Source organism: Kryptolebias marmoratus, linkage group LG24 (genome assembly GCF_001649575.2).
Source record: "Kryptolebias marmoratus isolate JLee-2015 linkage group LG24, ASM164957v2, whole genome shotgun sequence".
Lineage (NCBI taxonomy): Eukaryota > Metazoa > Chordata > Actinopteri > Cyprinodontiformes > Rivulidae > Kryptolebias > Kryptolebias marmoratus.
The window spans coordinates 177229-193606 of NC_051453.1; the positions used below are offsets into that span (position 1 = coordinate 177229).

At 40.3% G+C, this 16378-nt stretch overlaps 1 protein-coding gene across 2 annotated transcripts in view; it reads right to left on the reverse strand.

Moving 5' to 3' along the window:
- Window positions 1-8024: 8024 nt before the first annotated feature.
- The window catches only part of LOC108248366 (adenylate cyclase type 1), a 52188-nt gene continuing 43834 nt past the window's right edge, over window positions 8025-16378 (reverse strand). For both annotated transcript variants that reach the window (XM_017437105.3, XM_017437104.3), the window contains 5 exons: window positions 13033-13179; window positions 12542-12640; window positions 12053-12167; window positions 11237-11361; window positions 8025-10754 (listed from right to left, as the gene is read on the reverse strand). In XM_017437105.3, the coding sequence (XP_017292594.1) occupies window positions 10425-10754; window positions 11237-11361; window positions 12053-12167; window positions 12542-12640; window positions 13033-13179 (816 nt within the window). In that variant the 3' untranslated portion in view covers window positions 8025-10424. The remainder of the gene's footprint in view (window positions 10755-11236; window positions 11362-12052; window positions 12168-12541; window positions 12641-13032; window positions 13180-16378) is intronic.

Consider the following 16378-nt stretch of genomic DNA (forward strand, 5'->3'; position numbering starts at 1 on the left):
CAGCCAATAAAGAAAAGGAAAGCTGTCCTATTGGATTATTAGAACAAAATTGCTGTTTTCCTAAGAAAATAAAATTAGATGCACTCAGAGAGCTCTCATCATATTGTAGAACAATCTAGATAGAATTTTATTTCAATGCCAGCGGATTGATGCACAGTTTTTAATATTCAATCGAGATTCTTATGTCACAATTCGTCAAATGTGACGAATCATATGGTGTAGATGAAACTCACAGAAAAACTGCAAAACATTTCCCCAAAGATGATAATCAACATTTCCAACCATCACATGCATGAAGATTGATCAAACATCCTTTGTGTTTGTTCTTCAAAATAAAATATTAATAACATCCCCGTAGATTTTGTCGAATCTGTTGGCCTGTTTGGCGCTCTGTAGTTCAGTCAGACTTCACAGCAGAAACATGATTCAAGGTTTAAATAAGTCACAGAAAGTTGGACTTTCCAGGACTGAACTGGGGTTTTCAGATTTTTAATGATTTTTACACAATCACAGCTGAAGTTGGATGAACATCCTGTGGTCAAAATATCCCAAAGATCAACTTCGAAGGTGATGTCAGTAACTTCTGAGCTCTGAAAACTTTCCCCAATTATTGCAAAATAAACTATTCTTATTTCCACAAATTTTACACTTCTTACAACCTGTGTGTCCTTCACATTAAAATTAACCCAGAAGTCTGATTTAGGCCAAATTATGATTAATCTCAGCTGATAATTGATGACTCCATCACTTATAAATCACACAAAGGAGACCCGTTTATTTATTATAAACTGTAAAAGTCCAGTGGAAGTGAAGTGAAGGTGGAAAACCCAATGAGAGAATAAATAAAGAGTCAGATGAGAAAATAAATCCAAGCAAACTTAACAGAGATGTGGACCAGACGTCCCCAGTCCTGGTCCTCAGGGACCACATTTTTGTGCTCCAGCTGACCTGATTTTATCACACCTCAAATGTACTTTTCAAAACACTGTAGCTGTTCTATTGTTGAATACATTTTTGTTGTCATTCTTGGTGTTATTGCGTAATCCTTTGTTTATGTGTGCTCCTGGTTTTGTTGCTGTGTTTTGCACCTTCAGGGCCACCGTACGTTGCGCCCCTTCATGACAGCACGGGGTCCTAGTTAACGGTCAGGAGGACTGCACAGATTAGAAGTGGATTTGTTTTGGACGGCATGTATTGTTCGGACTTTACGGGTCATGGAGTATCACTACAGTGCGTTTGGTTGTGGTCGTCAGTGTCGCTCTCTCTTGGTGCAGATGGGGGTTCTGGGTTTTCGGACTGGACCGTGCTGTCCCAGGACTCACTAGTGGCACAGTGGGGTTAAGCTGCGTCCTCTCTGAATCAGCAGTCAGGAATGTGATCTGAAAGGGCACGATGACGCTAATCCACCAGCAAAGTTGTTCTTTTCCTTCTCCTCTCCTCCTCAGAAGATTTCTTTAATCGGATAACCCCTGTCTTATTAATCAGGGCGCGCAGATCATAGGTTTGAGCTCTGGGAGAAAAAACACTGGAGCAGAACGAAGGTCACTCATGAAGGAGTCTTGGGCCGAAGCTTTAAGGTCAAGAATGGACGAACAGATTTAATCGTTGGACCCAAACCTCTTGGCACGCTGCACAGTGGTGCACGTGTGCGTCCGACAGTGTGTTTCCAAATGAGTGTATATGTTTGTGAGCTTGTGATTGTACACTTGTGTGTGGGAAACCCAGGAAATCCAGTCTCCCATGCGCCAGCGTCCATTGTGTTTGGTTTCCTCTTCTCTCTGTCCTTCTGAGTGACCGTGTGTGTTTAGCTGCAGAGCTTCCCTCTCTCGCTGTGGCTCTAATGAGGAGGAGGAAGTCCGAGCCAGAGGATTGCACTTGGCAAAGTTAACTGGAAACAGCCTCATGAATGGGTCAGGGGATCTGTGCTGGTAGGATTAGCCGTTATTATGTTCCCGTTCAACAGAATGAAGGTTTCGCCCTCACTAACTGTTACTTTAGACACCCTCCCTACCCTCTCCCTCTCTCCATCAGATCTGCAGATCCTTTCTTCGCTCACAATAGAACAATCTGTCCAGAACATCCACATCAAAGAATCCAACACAGTAAATAAAGACTGGGAGATCATATGCAGCGAGGAAGAGCGGTGGAAGAAACCCAGTCGCCACCCTTTGTAATGTTGACTGTATTGACTCTCTGTGGCTCCACTTCTCCTTACTTTCAACTTTATTATCTCCGAGAGGAGCGGAAAAATATGCACAGCAGGCAGAAAAAATCTTTATCTGGGGAAGTTATAGTCGTAGTCATGAGTTTCCATCATTATTGACATTAATTTTAGACTTCTGAAAATGTATTTGAACCATTCTTTTTACAAGGTGGAATGATAATGTATCATACTACTTCACTGAAGGTAAACAAGAACAGAGTTTGAATTTATTGCGGATTTTTTCTCATCTACACGAGTCCAAATTACTCATAAACCCCCTTAGTATTTCATGAAATGTTCCTTAGGAAGTGTCACCTGGACCACAGCCTTTTTGTCTCCATCAACAAGCTTCTGGCTGATATTGGACCACTCTTCTTCTTAGCAGAATGGGTAGAGTTCATTTAAACTGGTTGGTTTCCTGCACAGATCGGCTTTTAGTCAGAGTCAACACATTTCTAATCGGGTTGAAGTCGTGGGTTTTTGGAGAAGGCCGTTCCAGAAGCTTAATGTCAACCAGCTTCTTTTTTACCAATCCGTAAAAAGAAACATTAAAAATATTTTTTTTTATTTAAAATAAAAAGAAATCTTTAAAAGCTAGTCTCTCTGAATAAAGACAACAGTTCTAAGATTAACAGAATTTAATAGTTTGATGCAGATAGCCAAAGATTTCATATCCAAACGCAGGATATCAGGAAGTTAATTGCTTAAGTTTTGAGTAGGAATTGAGCTGTTCTTATTTAGTAGTTTAAAAACCAGACTACTGTCAGAATGGGATTAATTTGCTCCCATATTGCAGGATTTTTCAAATAGCCTATATTTGACAGCAGCAAAATAAAACTCTGTCATGGTTTTCGGTTTGGTTTGCCACTCCACGATAATCAGCAGCCATCATCAGTGAAAGCTTTCCTGAGGTGCCCCAATGCAACTCACCAACACCACAGCATGACGCTACCACCACCATGCTCGGCAGCTGGTACAGGGTTTTAGGTTTGAAAGGCTTTACTTGATTCCTCCAAACCTGCTTCTCATTTCCCAATCAGCTCAGATAGATGGATAGATACTTCCGTCGACGTTGTCGTGGTTGATCTATTTTCCATCACTTTCTTAGTGTAGGTAAACAAACACAGGTGGTGGCTGGCAGCTGTTTTACTTACAGATTTTTAATTTAAGGACACATTATCCTTTGATATCAGGACAAACATTGTGTGGATTTGGTTTCTTTCTTTCAATTTTTTTTACCAGTCTTTGAAACATTGAAATGAGTGATTTTAAATTTACCCAAACTTTAATTTCAAAGTCTGTAGTCCCCCACAGCTATAGGAATAAATTATTTAATCCCCATTTCCAGAAAAATATGGGACGTTTTCTAAAATGCAACATCTTTAATCAATGTTTATCTGTGTCTGCACAAACTGTAATGTATTTAAGAACAAAGATAAACTACGGCGAGCTGATCTTTTGACAAATACTTCAACCGGATGTAAAAGTGGAACCAGGGGATTTCCAGAACTTTGTTAAACCCTTTAACTAGGATATAAAACTATAAAATCAACAACCTCATCAGCAGAAGTACAGATAAGCATTTGTTCCCCTTACTAATAAAAACCTGGGGTTTTTTCCACTACTAGGTTTATTTTCTGACTTTGCAAAGAGTTTTAAATTAAGAAGTCAAAACTTAGAGCTAACCAGCATTATTTTACCCATGGGAAAGTGTTATTTTTACCCTTAAATAAAATAAAATAAAACTTGACCTGGAAAACCCACAGGACGTGCTGTTCCTAATGGTTAGGAATGTTGAATATTGTAACATTATGTGGAAGGATGTACCTTGTAAGTCCACAAAACAAAAGATGTTTTGGGAACTAAGGCAGAAATCTCTTTTTAAATCTTATTTTCTTTCTTGGAGTCCAATTTTATGCACCGTATGTGAATCTGTGGCTGTAAATATTGTTATCCAGCTCTGTTTTATTTTTTCACAGGACCGGTCCTGAGGTCGCTCTGCTCTGTTTTCCCGGCTTATTATGACACTTTCTGCATGTTTTCAGGGCTTTTCTCTCGGCTCGTCACATTCCATCCGTGTGGACATTTTATCAGAGGAGACCAAACATGCAGGAGCGGTGCGGACAGCAGGGATGGTCAGGGTCACTGCTGTTCTTAAACACGGAGTTCATTGACCCGCCGTGCATCTGATCTGATGTCCATGTGGGCAAAACACGATGCACGAGACGCAGAAAAACACTCCTCACACCGGGGAAATCCTTGATGAGAAACAATCTGGAGGGAGGATGTTTTTGTCTCTCCGTTAATCAGAAATGAGCAAGATGAAGAAACATTAAGTTTCACAGTTTAAAAGTTGTGAAAGAAAAATTTTAGGTTGCTGAAATGAATCTGTGCAAATATTGGCACTGGAAACTAAGCTAATAGCTTTCTCGATGGCTAAGACGTCATATATTACTGATTTTCTGCTATAAGCCTGATTTGATTAAGAAGATGAAAATTGCTCCCAGGTCTCAGAGGTTTAAGTGGAATTAAAATGGTGTTGAGTGAGGCTTAGATTTAAAACTTAAATCCATCAAGAAGTATGACTTTGTTCAAAGTTCAGTTTGTTCTAATCTTTGCAGAAACAGAAACATCAGTGTTATTCTTTTCTATTTATAGGAGTTACATGCTTGAACTCCACTCAATAAAGGAACCAATGAGGTGCATGTTTGATTGACTTAAATGGATTTGTGCAACAGAAATATATTGAATTATATTTTTAAACTTGTTGGTTTGAAGAAAATTGTGTCCTGAGTATTTTTTAAATCACGTGTCTTTTGGTTTATTTAAATTTGCACGTTTGTTATGTTTCTGTTATCATAGTAGATGAATTTAATGTGGTGCTTTGCTGCAAAACAAATTCACCAAGTAACCTTAATATACTACAAAATGTGTTTACAGACAGACGATCTGTGGAAGTGTTCCTGAGTCCATGCAGTGATGTCCAGAACAGAACCAGAACCTGGTTTTAATGCAGAAGATCACCATCCAGCCTTGACCTTTGACCTCTGAGATTTCTCCAGATTCTTCAATTCTTTTGATGATTTTATGAACTGTAGATGATGGGATATTCAAGGTTTTTCCCAGTTTTCCGTTGAGGAACTTTATTTTGAAAATGTTTCACTAATTCTAGAGGCTGGTGAACCTCTGCCCATCTTTACTTCTGACACATTCAGCCTCTAAAACACTCTTTTTATCCCCAGTCCTTTTACTGACCTGCTGCCAATTAACCTAATTAGTTACAAAATGCTCCTCACTCTGTTTTTCATTTGTACCACTTTCTTTTACAACCTTTTGTTGCCCCGGGCTCAACTTCTTTGAGATGTGTTGCTGTCATAATATTCAAAATTACCTTATTTTTTCCTAAAAATTATACAGTTTTTTAGTTTAAACATTACATTAATATGTCCCACTGGGAATAAAATACAGGTTTATGAGATTTCCCAATCATAGCATTCTGTTTTAATTAACATTTACACAATGTTCTGCCTTTTTAGATTCGGGGTTGTGACGTTTAATAAAAATTTAACAGTATTATAAAGTTGTAAATTCAAGAGCACAGCTGTTTTTTGTGATGCAGCACGTGTTTGATGATGAGCTGCAGGTTTACTTGTTGGCAAAAATCCAATCCCTTAATCACAGACAAACAACTGGAACATCTTCTACGTTATGAGCTTCCAGAAATGCTCTTCGGACGAGGAGTTGTGTTTTTCCTCCCACGCTCCAGAGTCCAGATTCCAGCAGCGTTTACAGTAAGGGATGTTATGACACACAGGGTCATTAGGTAAGCAGTGAGAGGAGGGGCCGCGGCAGAGAGCGTCCCGGCGGCTGCAGCGGGTGACTCAGGCTGCTGATGGGCGGCCGTTCCGCTGCACCACAGCTGTAAACGAGGCCCATATCCGCTCCTTATCTCAGAGTGTGAGTGTTTACGCTGGCACTCCTGAGCGGTGAGGGCTTGATCATATCTGAGAGTCCAGCAGGTGGTAAACACTCCCAACACACACACACACTCTGTAGTCACTTTTTCAATCATCAACAAGTGGAATATTGACATCCTCTGTGGTGATTACACACAATCAGCGTGAATCACAAAGCTCCGAGACGAAGGAGGAGGAGGAGGGCCCGCTGAAAAACACAACCTTGATGTTCTCATGTCAGGGCCAAATGTTGTTGCGTTGCCATGGCGACCTGTCACTCAGGATGCTCCGCATGCCACAGCAGCAGCTAAACACACACTTTTTTCCCCTCGTCCCTGATGAATGTTTGGAGGACGGTTCTTCCTGTGCCAGGACACAGAAACGGACGCTGGGATAAAACTTCACAGTTGTTTTGTTTCTTCTTTTTCCCCCGACAATAAAAACAAAGAGTGAGAAAGAAATAGACCTTATATCTGTCCCACTAAGGTCCACACACCTTATGGAGTCTCTGACAGGAGCAGTTTTCGTAAAGGAGCAGTGTTTTATTTGACACTTTTATGACTCTTGGATTGTTTACACCTGATGGTAACCCACTACACAGCTCACAGGTTTAATTTGGTTGTAAAACACAACACACCCTAAATCAAAATTTCACAATATCTGCAGCAAAAAATATTTAACACCCTGATGAACATGACTTAAACATTTATTCTTTTGTTTCCAGGACTTTATCTGCTACAATACTGCAAAGATAAAATTGTTTGTAGTTAAACTGGACTTTTTAGAGAAGCAATAAATGTAAATAAAATCTAATATTTAGTTGCATCACACTTTTTGCAGTTTTAGTTTTCATACTTTTTCCACAGACAACTTTAATTTGTTCCTCTGAAGTAAATAAAATGTAGTTTTGAACTGTTCCTCTGCCCTGTTAAACCTGTAAGAAAAGAGTGCATGTAGACTATGTACAGCTTCATTTGATTCATTAATTTAGATCCCTTCTGCCCTCTGGGCCTGAAGTTTTTTTTAGCCACTTTATGGACGGGTGGTAGTTGCTGTGGTAAACCGAAGAGTGCGGGCGGCAGGGAAGGAATAATTCCCAGTGTTTTATTAGGTAAAGTGAAATGAGTTAATTAAGAAGCTCTGCAAAATCTGAAGTCTAGGGCAGAACATGAGCAATGAACTGTGAGGATCTTTAAAGCCTGGGAGGGCGATTACTGAATGAAAACACCTGGGAGGAGCTAATGAGCAACAGGTGGACTGAGTCAGAAATCAAAATGGAAACAGATGATAAAGAAAATAAATTAAAATAAAAACACTGAAGAACAAGGAACTGAGTGACTAAAAAACAGGCAAAATAAACAACAAAACACCACAAAAGCCTCAAACTGTGAAACTTTTTAATGCTTCCACCTTTTGGTATAAAACTAGAACCCCAAGTGTTTCAGTTCTACATGGTTCTATCAGCTGTTTCCTGTGAGGAATCACCTGCTGACATCACCATCTTGAAATTAATTAAACATATTTTTGAGTTTTAGGCCTAAAATGCAATAAAGGAAACAAGGTCGACATGTCAAAACATTAAAGCTGTTACGATCATCCTGCCTGTACTGAAACAACAATAATAAAAGCTGAAAATCAGGAAAATAAATTTAAGAATCACTACATTATCAAGAAAGTGTTATTTGCCTTTTTGCATTATGACTTTTCATTATCAATGTGTCCAACAACACCATAAATATTTATATTTTTATTCAGTTTAAAAAGGTTTTTTAATGCAAAACTGTGAAGAAATAAGTGAACTTAAGTAAAAAAAAAAAAAAATGGTGTTTTTGATGAACCACCAGTTGGAAACTTTCAATGTTTTTAAAATTATTGCTATAAAAAAAGATTTTTCATATCTGTTTCAATCTTTGTAAATTATGTTATTTTTTATTGAGTATCTGTTCTGTATAAAAACCCTGCTGAAGTGTTTTCATGCTAACAGACACGTTTTTGTCGTCACTGTGAGGCCAACGACCCACAGACATTGACCCCAGTGCTGCACCAACGTCATTCATCTGCTGCTGTTTTTTCCCTTTTCTGTTACGTAATTTTGTTTAAAGTTCAGCATCTTCCCATCATGAACTGTTTGGGATAAAGTTAGCACAGGAGCATGGTTCTTACTGCAGGAGACACCACCCCGCAGGCTTTATTGTTCTTAAAGTACGTCAATATTTTTGCAGTGCAAACACTTAGTATAAAATATCATCTTTAACAAAATGTACATTCACATAAAACATCTCAATAAATACATCTTCAACAAAAAGAACTTGACAAATATCAAATCATTCATAATATATAGCTCAGAAAAAGACAATATTAGCCTGTAATACCTACATATAACAATCAAAACCCGTATCGTACAGTATGAAAATATCCAATTTACAGGAAAAATACTATACACGACTCATTTCCATCAAGTTTCCATCAAATGTTTAAAGCAAGAGTATAAAAATCCTCATTTTAAACCTCAAATAAAGCATCCAAGCAACAAGATTTTAAATCTATCTTAATTATCTATCTCCCCCGAAATAGACACTTGACTTTATATTAAGTTATAAAACTGTTAAAGAACAGCTGAAAGAGTAAAAATACAGGCATTCGACACGAAGGGTCGCACAAATAACCGTAGCCTCTTGCATTCATTTGTGCTACAGCTCGACACAAAAAGTTTGATATGTTTATGAAAATAGGTTGGCACATTTGAAAAAACCAGCTACCTGTTGACTATAGCAGGAGCAGGGAGGAGGAGGAGGAGGAGACCCCCCCCGCCTCCCCCGGTCGATCCTGAAAAAACGTCCTCGTAAAGCATCACGAAACCAAGCTCATGAAGAAGACACAAGTCAATAAAGCACCTTACATTCAAGAGGAACCGCTACCATCAGCGCATGCATGAGGACGACGTTTAAAAAAAAAAAAAGTTACTGAGCGTCTGCTGCTCGGCCTGCGCCGAAGTTTCATCAAAGCATGCATGTAGGAGCCACAGGCCTGCAGGCATTGCATGCTAGGACAGATTAGAGGAGAGTTAATGGCTGTGGTAAGCCACACTGTGAGTAGCATGCTACACCATAAAATAAATCATCTGCATGACGAAGCCAGAACCAGAGGTTTGGGTGTCTCCTCGTGAACACAAGTTTTCTTTTCTTTACCAAAAGCAGCTTTTTAGTTTGTAAAAAATAGCAGAATAGAATATTGTACCAATATATTTCTTCATAAACATGTTTTTTTAAAAAAAAAACAAACAAAAAAAAACAATCAAGTGAGAGGAAAAAAAAGGAATCACACCATACTGAAACAAGTTGTCTAAGTCATGCTTCAACTCCACAGAGATAACGACCGGTGTGGCTAGCTACTGGCTACAAACACTATCGAGTCAAAGATGGACCCAGCAGGCTACAGCATGCAAGGAGTGAAGGGGCTGAGAAAGGAGACAAACCGCTTTATTGCTACACTTTGACAAGGAAGAGTCTGGAAGTCAAGCATCACAGGGAAACGGGCGGCAAACGTGACTGAAATGCAGCTGTGGCGTCATGCACTTAAAAGACGGCTAGTATAAAAACAAAATTCAAAGTAGGGGCACAAATGTACCGTTCGGCATTACCAATCCGTAAAGGACTCAACCTTATGGCAATTTCATCCCATTAACCACCTTTACTAATCAAACAGTGCCCCTGTAAGTAAATCACCCCAACTCAATACATAAATCCAGAAAGGAACTAAAAGGCAACAAAAATTATCAAGAAACTCTGAATGAGAAGTCGTTGCTAAGGCAACAGCACTGATTTGGTCTCATACTGAAAAGAAACGGCGGGTTTAAAGGATTTTCCAGGTTTCAATGCTGTGAAATGCTTTTGTGCTACACCATAAGTTGTGTATTGCATGTGTGTTTTAATTCTGATGCTGATTTAGCGTTCCTCGTGGAAAGAGTTTTGCGAGTCGACTCTGAGATCCCGGAGACATCCTTGGCCTTTGTTTGATGACAACGTGGCTAAAGCTTCCTGTGCCCTGATCAAGACAAACCTGCGGTTCTGAAACGGGCTCTCGAACGTGGAGGGAGGGACCGATCGAGGCCTTGGGCTGTTCGTTCCTAAACAGAAACCAGGTCCAAGTCAAGGCGAAAGGACAGAGCGCAGAAGAGCGTTCTTCGCTGCAGCATCCATGTTTCCGTCTTCTACTCGCCTCCACTCAGATTTTCTCGTTTTCCACGCTCACTGTGGGGCAGCGTCTCACACCATGGCCGCGGGGACAGACGGCAGATACCTGGTGGTGCTGGTGGAGGTGGTGGGTCTGGCCACGCTCGGGCTCGGGGTCCTGATGTTAGAGTAGGTGGTCACCGTGGGGGTGGGGCTCAGCCGTGTGCACACGCTGCCGTGGGAGAAGGCGCTCGATCGGCGCTCGGCGTTGGCGTGCTGCTGCTGGCTTTGAGACGGACGGCTCCCTGGTCTCCGACCTTCCAGGAAGTACGTGAGCATCTGACCTTTGCCCTTTACACTGACCTGACCTCGGCAAACAAAGATGTAGTAGTCGTTAATGAGGCGGTGCACATCCTCTGTCACCTGAGGGAAAACACAGAAGACAGAGTTTAAAATAAATTAAAAACGTTATGATCTTTAAATAACATCTTTTCTAATGAGTAACAGATTATGTTCTTAGAAACGGTTTCAGTTTCCCAATCTGTAAGGACTATAGATACCCCAAAAGTTTGTTTTTTATTTATTTTTGATTTACAAAAGGAGCAATTTTGTAATTTCCTTAAAAACACTTAGTCATGTGTGCCAGTCTATGTGAATTAATTAAATATTTTTCATAAACCTTGCATAAAAGGGAAAAACAATCTAATACAGGAAAAATTAAAACAACCCCACAAAGCAAAAAGTACCAGAACTATTTTTGGCCCCAATAGAGCATTTTTTCTCTCTTGCAGCACTCATGAATACTACAGTTTGTAGTATCGTACTTGTAGTTAGGAGCATGGTATCTGCAGCTTAAAGTATATCTGTGTTTGAAAGTATCATAGCTGTAGTTTAAAGTACTGTACCTGTATCTTTCCTTGCACCCCGGTGCTGTCCATCCTGCTGGCTACATTCACCGTATTCCCCCAGATATCGTACTGAGGCCTCCTGGCTCCGATGACTCCTGCCACAACCGGACCGACGTTGATACCTGAAATGAACACAGCCCACACTGTCTCAGTCATTTATATACATGTGACGTTTAATACAATTGATGCAATTTGCTGAAAAATTAACATTTCTTTTTTTCCCCTATAATAACTGACACCAAATCTTGTAGTTGCATGTCATATTTTTTGGGGGGATGGGGGACAAGTAACAGAGAACCTGGGAGACATAGTTGCAAGTTTAACTCATGCAAGTTATTTTTGCTGCTGTGCTTAATTGTTGTGGGCAAAACTAACCACAGTTTTTCAGATTTTGGAGTGAAAAAGAACTAAAACTGGATCACGTCTGTGTCACATTTCTGCAAACGACAGGCAGTGCCTCCTCTTTCCAAGCTGTTCTGTTGGATCGAAATGATGGACAGAAACATGCAGCTCTAAAAGTTTGTTTTTGTACATTTAGGAATTTCTGTTAAAGTTTCTACAACAACCGTCTCTGCAGACAGGATAGCTTTGTGTACACCAGGTTTCTCTGGGACTCAACACGACCTCCTGTCGCAGGCACTCCACAGGATACCCAACACAATGGAGCCAGAACTTCAGGTGACGGGCTTCCTGGATGGGACGCGCTCTCTGTGAGGCATTTTCCCGGCAAATGAACGGGAATGGGCCTCCCCACAGCGTCCTGCGCAAAAAAGGTCAGAAGGTCCTGTGATGTCTGGGCCCGCATTCACTCACCTACTCTCAGGACAAAGTCGTTGTAAGACTGGTAGTTGATGGCGTCCAGAACGTCAAACATCTCGATGGCAAAGTCTGATACCGTGCATAAATGTGAGGTGATGGACTTCTTTGTCTGAAGAAAAAAAAAAAACACTGTGAGGGAAAGACAAATCAGTGCAGAACACTTTCACATGACATTGACCTTTTTTTTCTGATTACTCATTTAAATAAACCATAAACACATCCACCAGGGTTTTCCCCAACCAGCAGCTGTGACTGACTCAGTTTATTTCAGATGTTACCGAAAGAACTGGTTTGTTTATCGGTTTTCCGTAGTTTAAGAAAATGTCATGAATGCAGAATATACTGACGTCAAAGAGGCCTGTAATCCCTCACAGAGGAATTTGAAGTGTTAAAACCTTAAAAAGAGCCTCTCAACAATGCAGCTTACACACTCTGCAAACACATAAACAAATTAGGATCTAAATATAAGTCCAACATGTTTACCTTGGAAGCAGTTGTAGGAACCAGCCCTACTGCAGCCATGTACGTGCTGCCAATCGTCTTAATTTTCTCAATATCCCTGTAGTACTCTTTATCCATCAGCTGGAAGGCAAAAAAGAGGAGATGTTTGATGAAAACAGGAAGAAAACATATCTTCTAATGGTGATTTTAAATTGGAGTTAATAAATACTATATGCTGTGTTGGTACCAATCCAAATGCTGCTCGAGTTGGACTGTTTTAGAATGTTTGTGTAAATTAATGATTCATGTCACTGATTATACATTCCAGCGTGCCAAACGTCATCTGTAAGTGATTTGTTATATTGGAGAAATTTCCCAGCCGTGACCATTGCTTATTACATTACGTCATGGCGCGTTTTTTTTAAACCTCAGTCATTTTTAAAACATGACATTCTGACCTGGGATCTGCAGGGAAACATGAAAACAAGTGATTTATAGATGGATGGTTGAACGGAACGGAACACTTCACCCACCTCATCAAAATCCGCGATGATCTCATTGAGCAGCCTCAGACACTCGACTCCCATGTTGTTCCCGTCCAGCTCAATGTAGAAGTCATTGAAGTTGGCGATGGAGGCGAACAACACGCCAACCTGAGCGTACGACTGATAGTACAAGTCCTGGAGGGAGGAAAGTTTCATTAAACGGCTTGAAAGACATTCAATTTACAAACGACTTTTGACTACTGCTGCGTTGTTTACCTTTACTATGTGCTAATAGATTAAAACTCCGGTATGAAAGGCGGCAAGTCGTGAATTCCTTCAAAAGATGCCAGTTTCATTTTGGAACTGAATGTAGTTCAGATTTTTTCCAGTGGTGAACTATTTCAGTTTTAATCTGTGTGAAGTGGCCTTCAAACTTGTGACTAGTGGCATTTCTGTGACTCAGAATTGTGAGAAAACAGATGAGTTTTTATGCATAGTCTCACTGAATTCTGGATGTTTGCGCCCAAGTGACCAGCAAGTTGTGCAGCTGCACGGCTTGCAGAACTGTATTTTAGCTTGTGCACATTATTTTGTTGCCCACCTCCACACACATCAGCCTGCTTTGTTCGGGGGTTGGGCGGCCATATTTATGGAGAAGAAAGGCCCGGGGCAGGTGTCAAATTGCAGCTCTAGCACCATTGAGACGGTTTAGGGAAGTTTGAGTATTTTGAGAGAAAATTTGTTGCACAAATTTTTGGAATGCGTTAGAAAATCATGAACCTCCGTAAACGTTTTGAGACATTTGAGATTCCCACACAAATCCTGTTCACCAGCGGGTCACAGCCCAGTGGGATACTAGCTTAAAGTTGATAAGATGTGGCGGCCATTTTAAACTGAGTTGACTCCAAACGTTAGATATACAGGGGTTAGACAATAAAACTGAAACACCTGGAACATCCCTTTCAGACAGCTTCCTCTTGTGCCCACAGTTGTCCTGTTGGATGTGGTTCGTCCTTTTCTGTGGTATGCTGACATTACCCTGGATACTGTGGCTCTTGATGCATCACAAAGACTTGCTGTCTTGGTCACAGATGCGCCAGCAAGATGTGCACCAACAATTTGTCCTCTTTTGAACTCTTATATGTCACCCATAATGTTGTTTGCATTGTAATATTTTGAGCAAAACTGAGCTCTTACGCTGCTAATTGAACCTTCACACTCTGCTCTTACTGGTGCAACATGCAATTAATGAAGATTGGCCACCAGGCTGCCCCAATTTAGCCATGAAACCTCCCACACTAAAATCACAGGTGTTTCAGTTTCATTGTCTAACCCCTGTACATCCAGTGACTAGTTTGTGAATTTCATTAAACCTTATCCAGTGTTTTATAAGATATTTTGCTAACAGACATGCATAGAAGTTTGTATTTCTATAAAATAACTTTCCACAGTATTAGGTCTGGGCTACGGTCCCCATAAGGGCCACAGGTCCTGAGAAGGTAGCTGACTATACCAGCAAAGGTCCTCAAAGAGTAACAAAACCAGGTACACACACACACACACACACACACACACACACACACACAAGCAAATTCTTCTAAAGAGTTAAATGTTATACACGTCCTTAGCATCATGACATCACATTAACATTGTGCTTTCTTTAGACTGTACAGTATGTTTGTGCTCGCTTGTATTTTTTGTTCATAAGGCTGAATTCATAATAAACCTGCTGTCATTCACAAGTTTTTATTCTATGATGTCAGAAAACAAAGCAGTTTGGCTCATTAGTACTAAGCTTTACTTTCAATCAAAACAAAGTAAAGTTAATGTGCTGCTCTAATAAAAAAAAATATTCCCTTTTCCATAAGTTACAACGTAAAAATGTTGTGACTTCAGCAATAATTACACGTGTGGTGATCAATCAGAGTGAAAGTTGTGGAGTGTTTTTCTCGAGGCCCTTCCACTCCGCTCTGCACCCCTCGCCCTGAAGGCATAGCGCGTCATAAGCTTTCTGTTCTGACGGTTTAGTTATAAGCTGTCAGGTTTTATAGTTCAGCTGAAAATGAGGAGGAAAGGTATGCATTTTATCCCCAGAAAAACAACCTGAATGCACGGCGTTCAAACAGCAGACAACTAGATGCTTGGAGGAAAATATTTTCTTTTTCCATGGCTGCAGACGATGATGTCAGGTTAATCCTAAACTGGCTGTAGATGTTAAAGTAGGAGTGTGGGCCTCTTTGTGAAATGATGACATTTCCAACATGTTTTTCCACTTTTCAATCCAACCCCCTACCAGGATACAATGTGTTTAGCTAACGGATACAGCACAACATGCATAAAGTCGAACAAATTATTTCCACACAAATACACTAATTCTTTCCTTTTACCACATCGCAGGTTAATTCAATATCTGTCAAACTGACTGAATTAGAGCCATTTTTGTGCTTGAGAAGGTTGTGGCAGCCATGTTGAACTGGCTTGGCTCCAAAAGTTATTGAGTTGTAGATGTACGACCCCAAGTCCAAAAAGGTTGGGATGTAGTGTAAAATGTAAATTATAATCTGAATGCAACGATTTGAAAATCTCAAAAACCCATATTCTGTTTACAATGGAAACTAGTTTAAATATTTGATATGTTTACTAAAAAACTGGATCATTTTTAGGAAAATAGGTAATTCTGAATAAGTCAGCAACACATTCCAGGAGCAACAAAAGGCTGTAAAGGTAAGCAGTATGAGTAAAACATCTGGAGGAGCATTTTCCACCTAATTAGGTTACCTGGCAGCAGGTCAGTAAGAGGACTGGGGATAAAAAGAGTGATTTAGAGGCTGAATCTGTCAGAAGTAAAGACGGGCAGAGGTTCACCAGGCTGAGAAAAACTGCATCTAAAAATACTGACACAATTTAAGAATATTCCTCAATGGAAAATTGGAAAGCCTTTGAATGTCCCATCATCTACGGATCATAATATCCTCTAAAAACCTGAAGAATCTGAAGAAACCTCTGAGGTCAAAGGTCAAGGCTGGTTCTGGTTCTGTTCTGCTCAGGAACTCTGTCTGTAAACACAGTTCACCGCGCTGCTTAAAGCTCTATCAGGCAGAGAAGAAGCCAGATGTGAACAGATGTGTCTCCTCTGGACCAAAGAGGAGAACTGTTCTAAGGTCAGCCTGCCTCTCTGATGGTATGGGGGTGCATTACTGCCTCAGGTTTTAGAACAACATCTGCTCCCATCCAGGACTGTTGAACAGACAGAATCCTCTACATACAGAATGGGACAACCTTCAGCAGCTGCTCTCCTCAGGTCCAGATGTTTACAGACTGATGAGAGAAGAAGAGGAGATGCTGCACAGAGGGAAACATCTGGAACTACTTTAAAGAAATGTGTTGCAGCCAT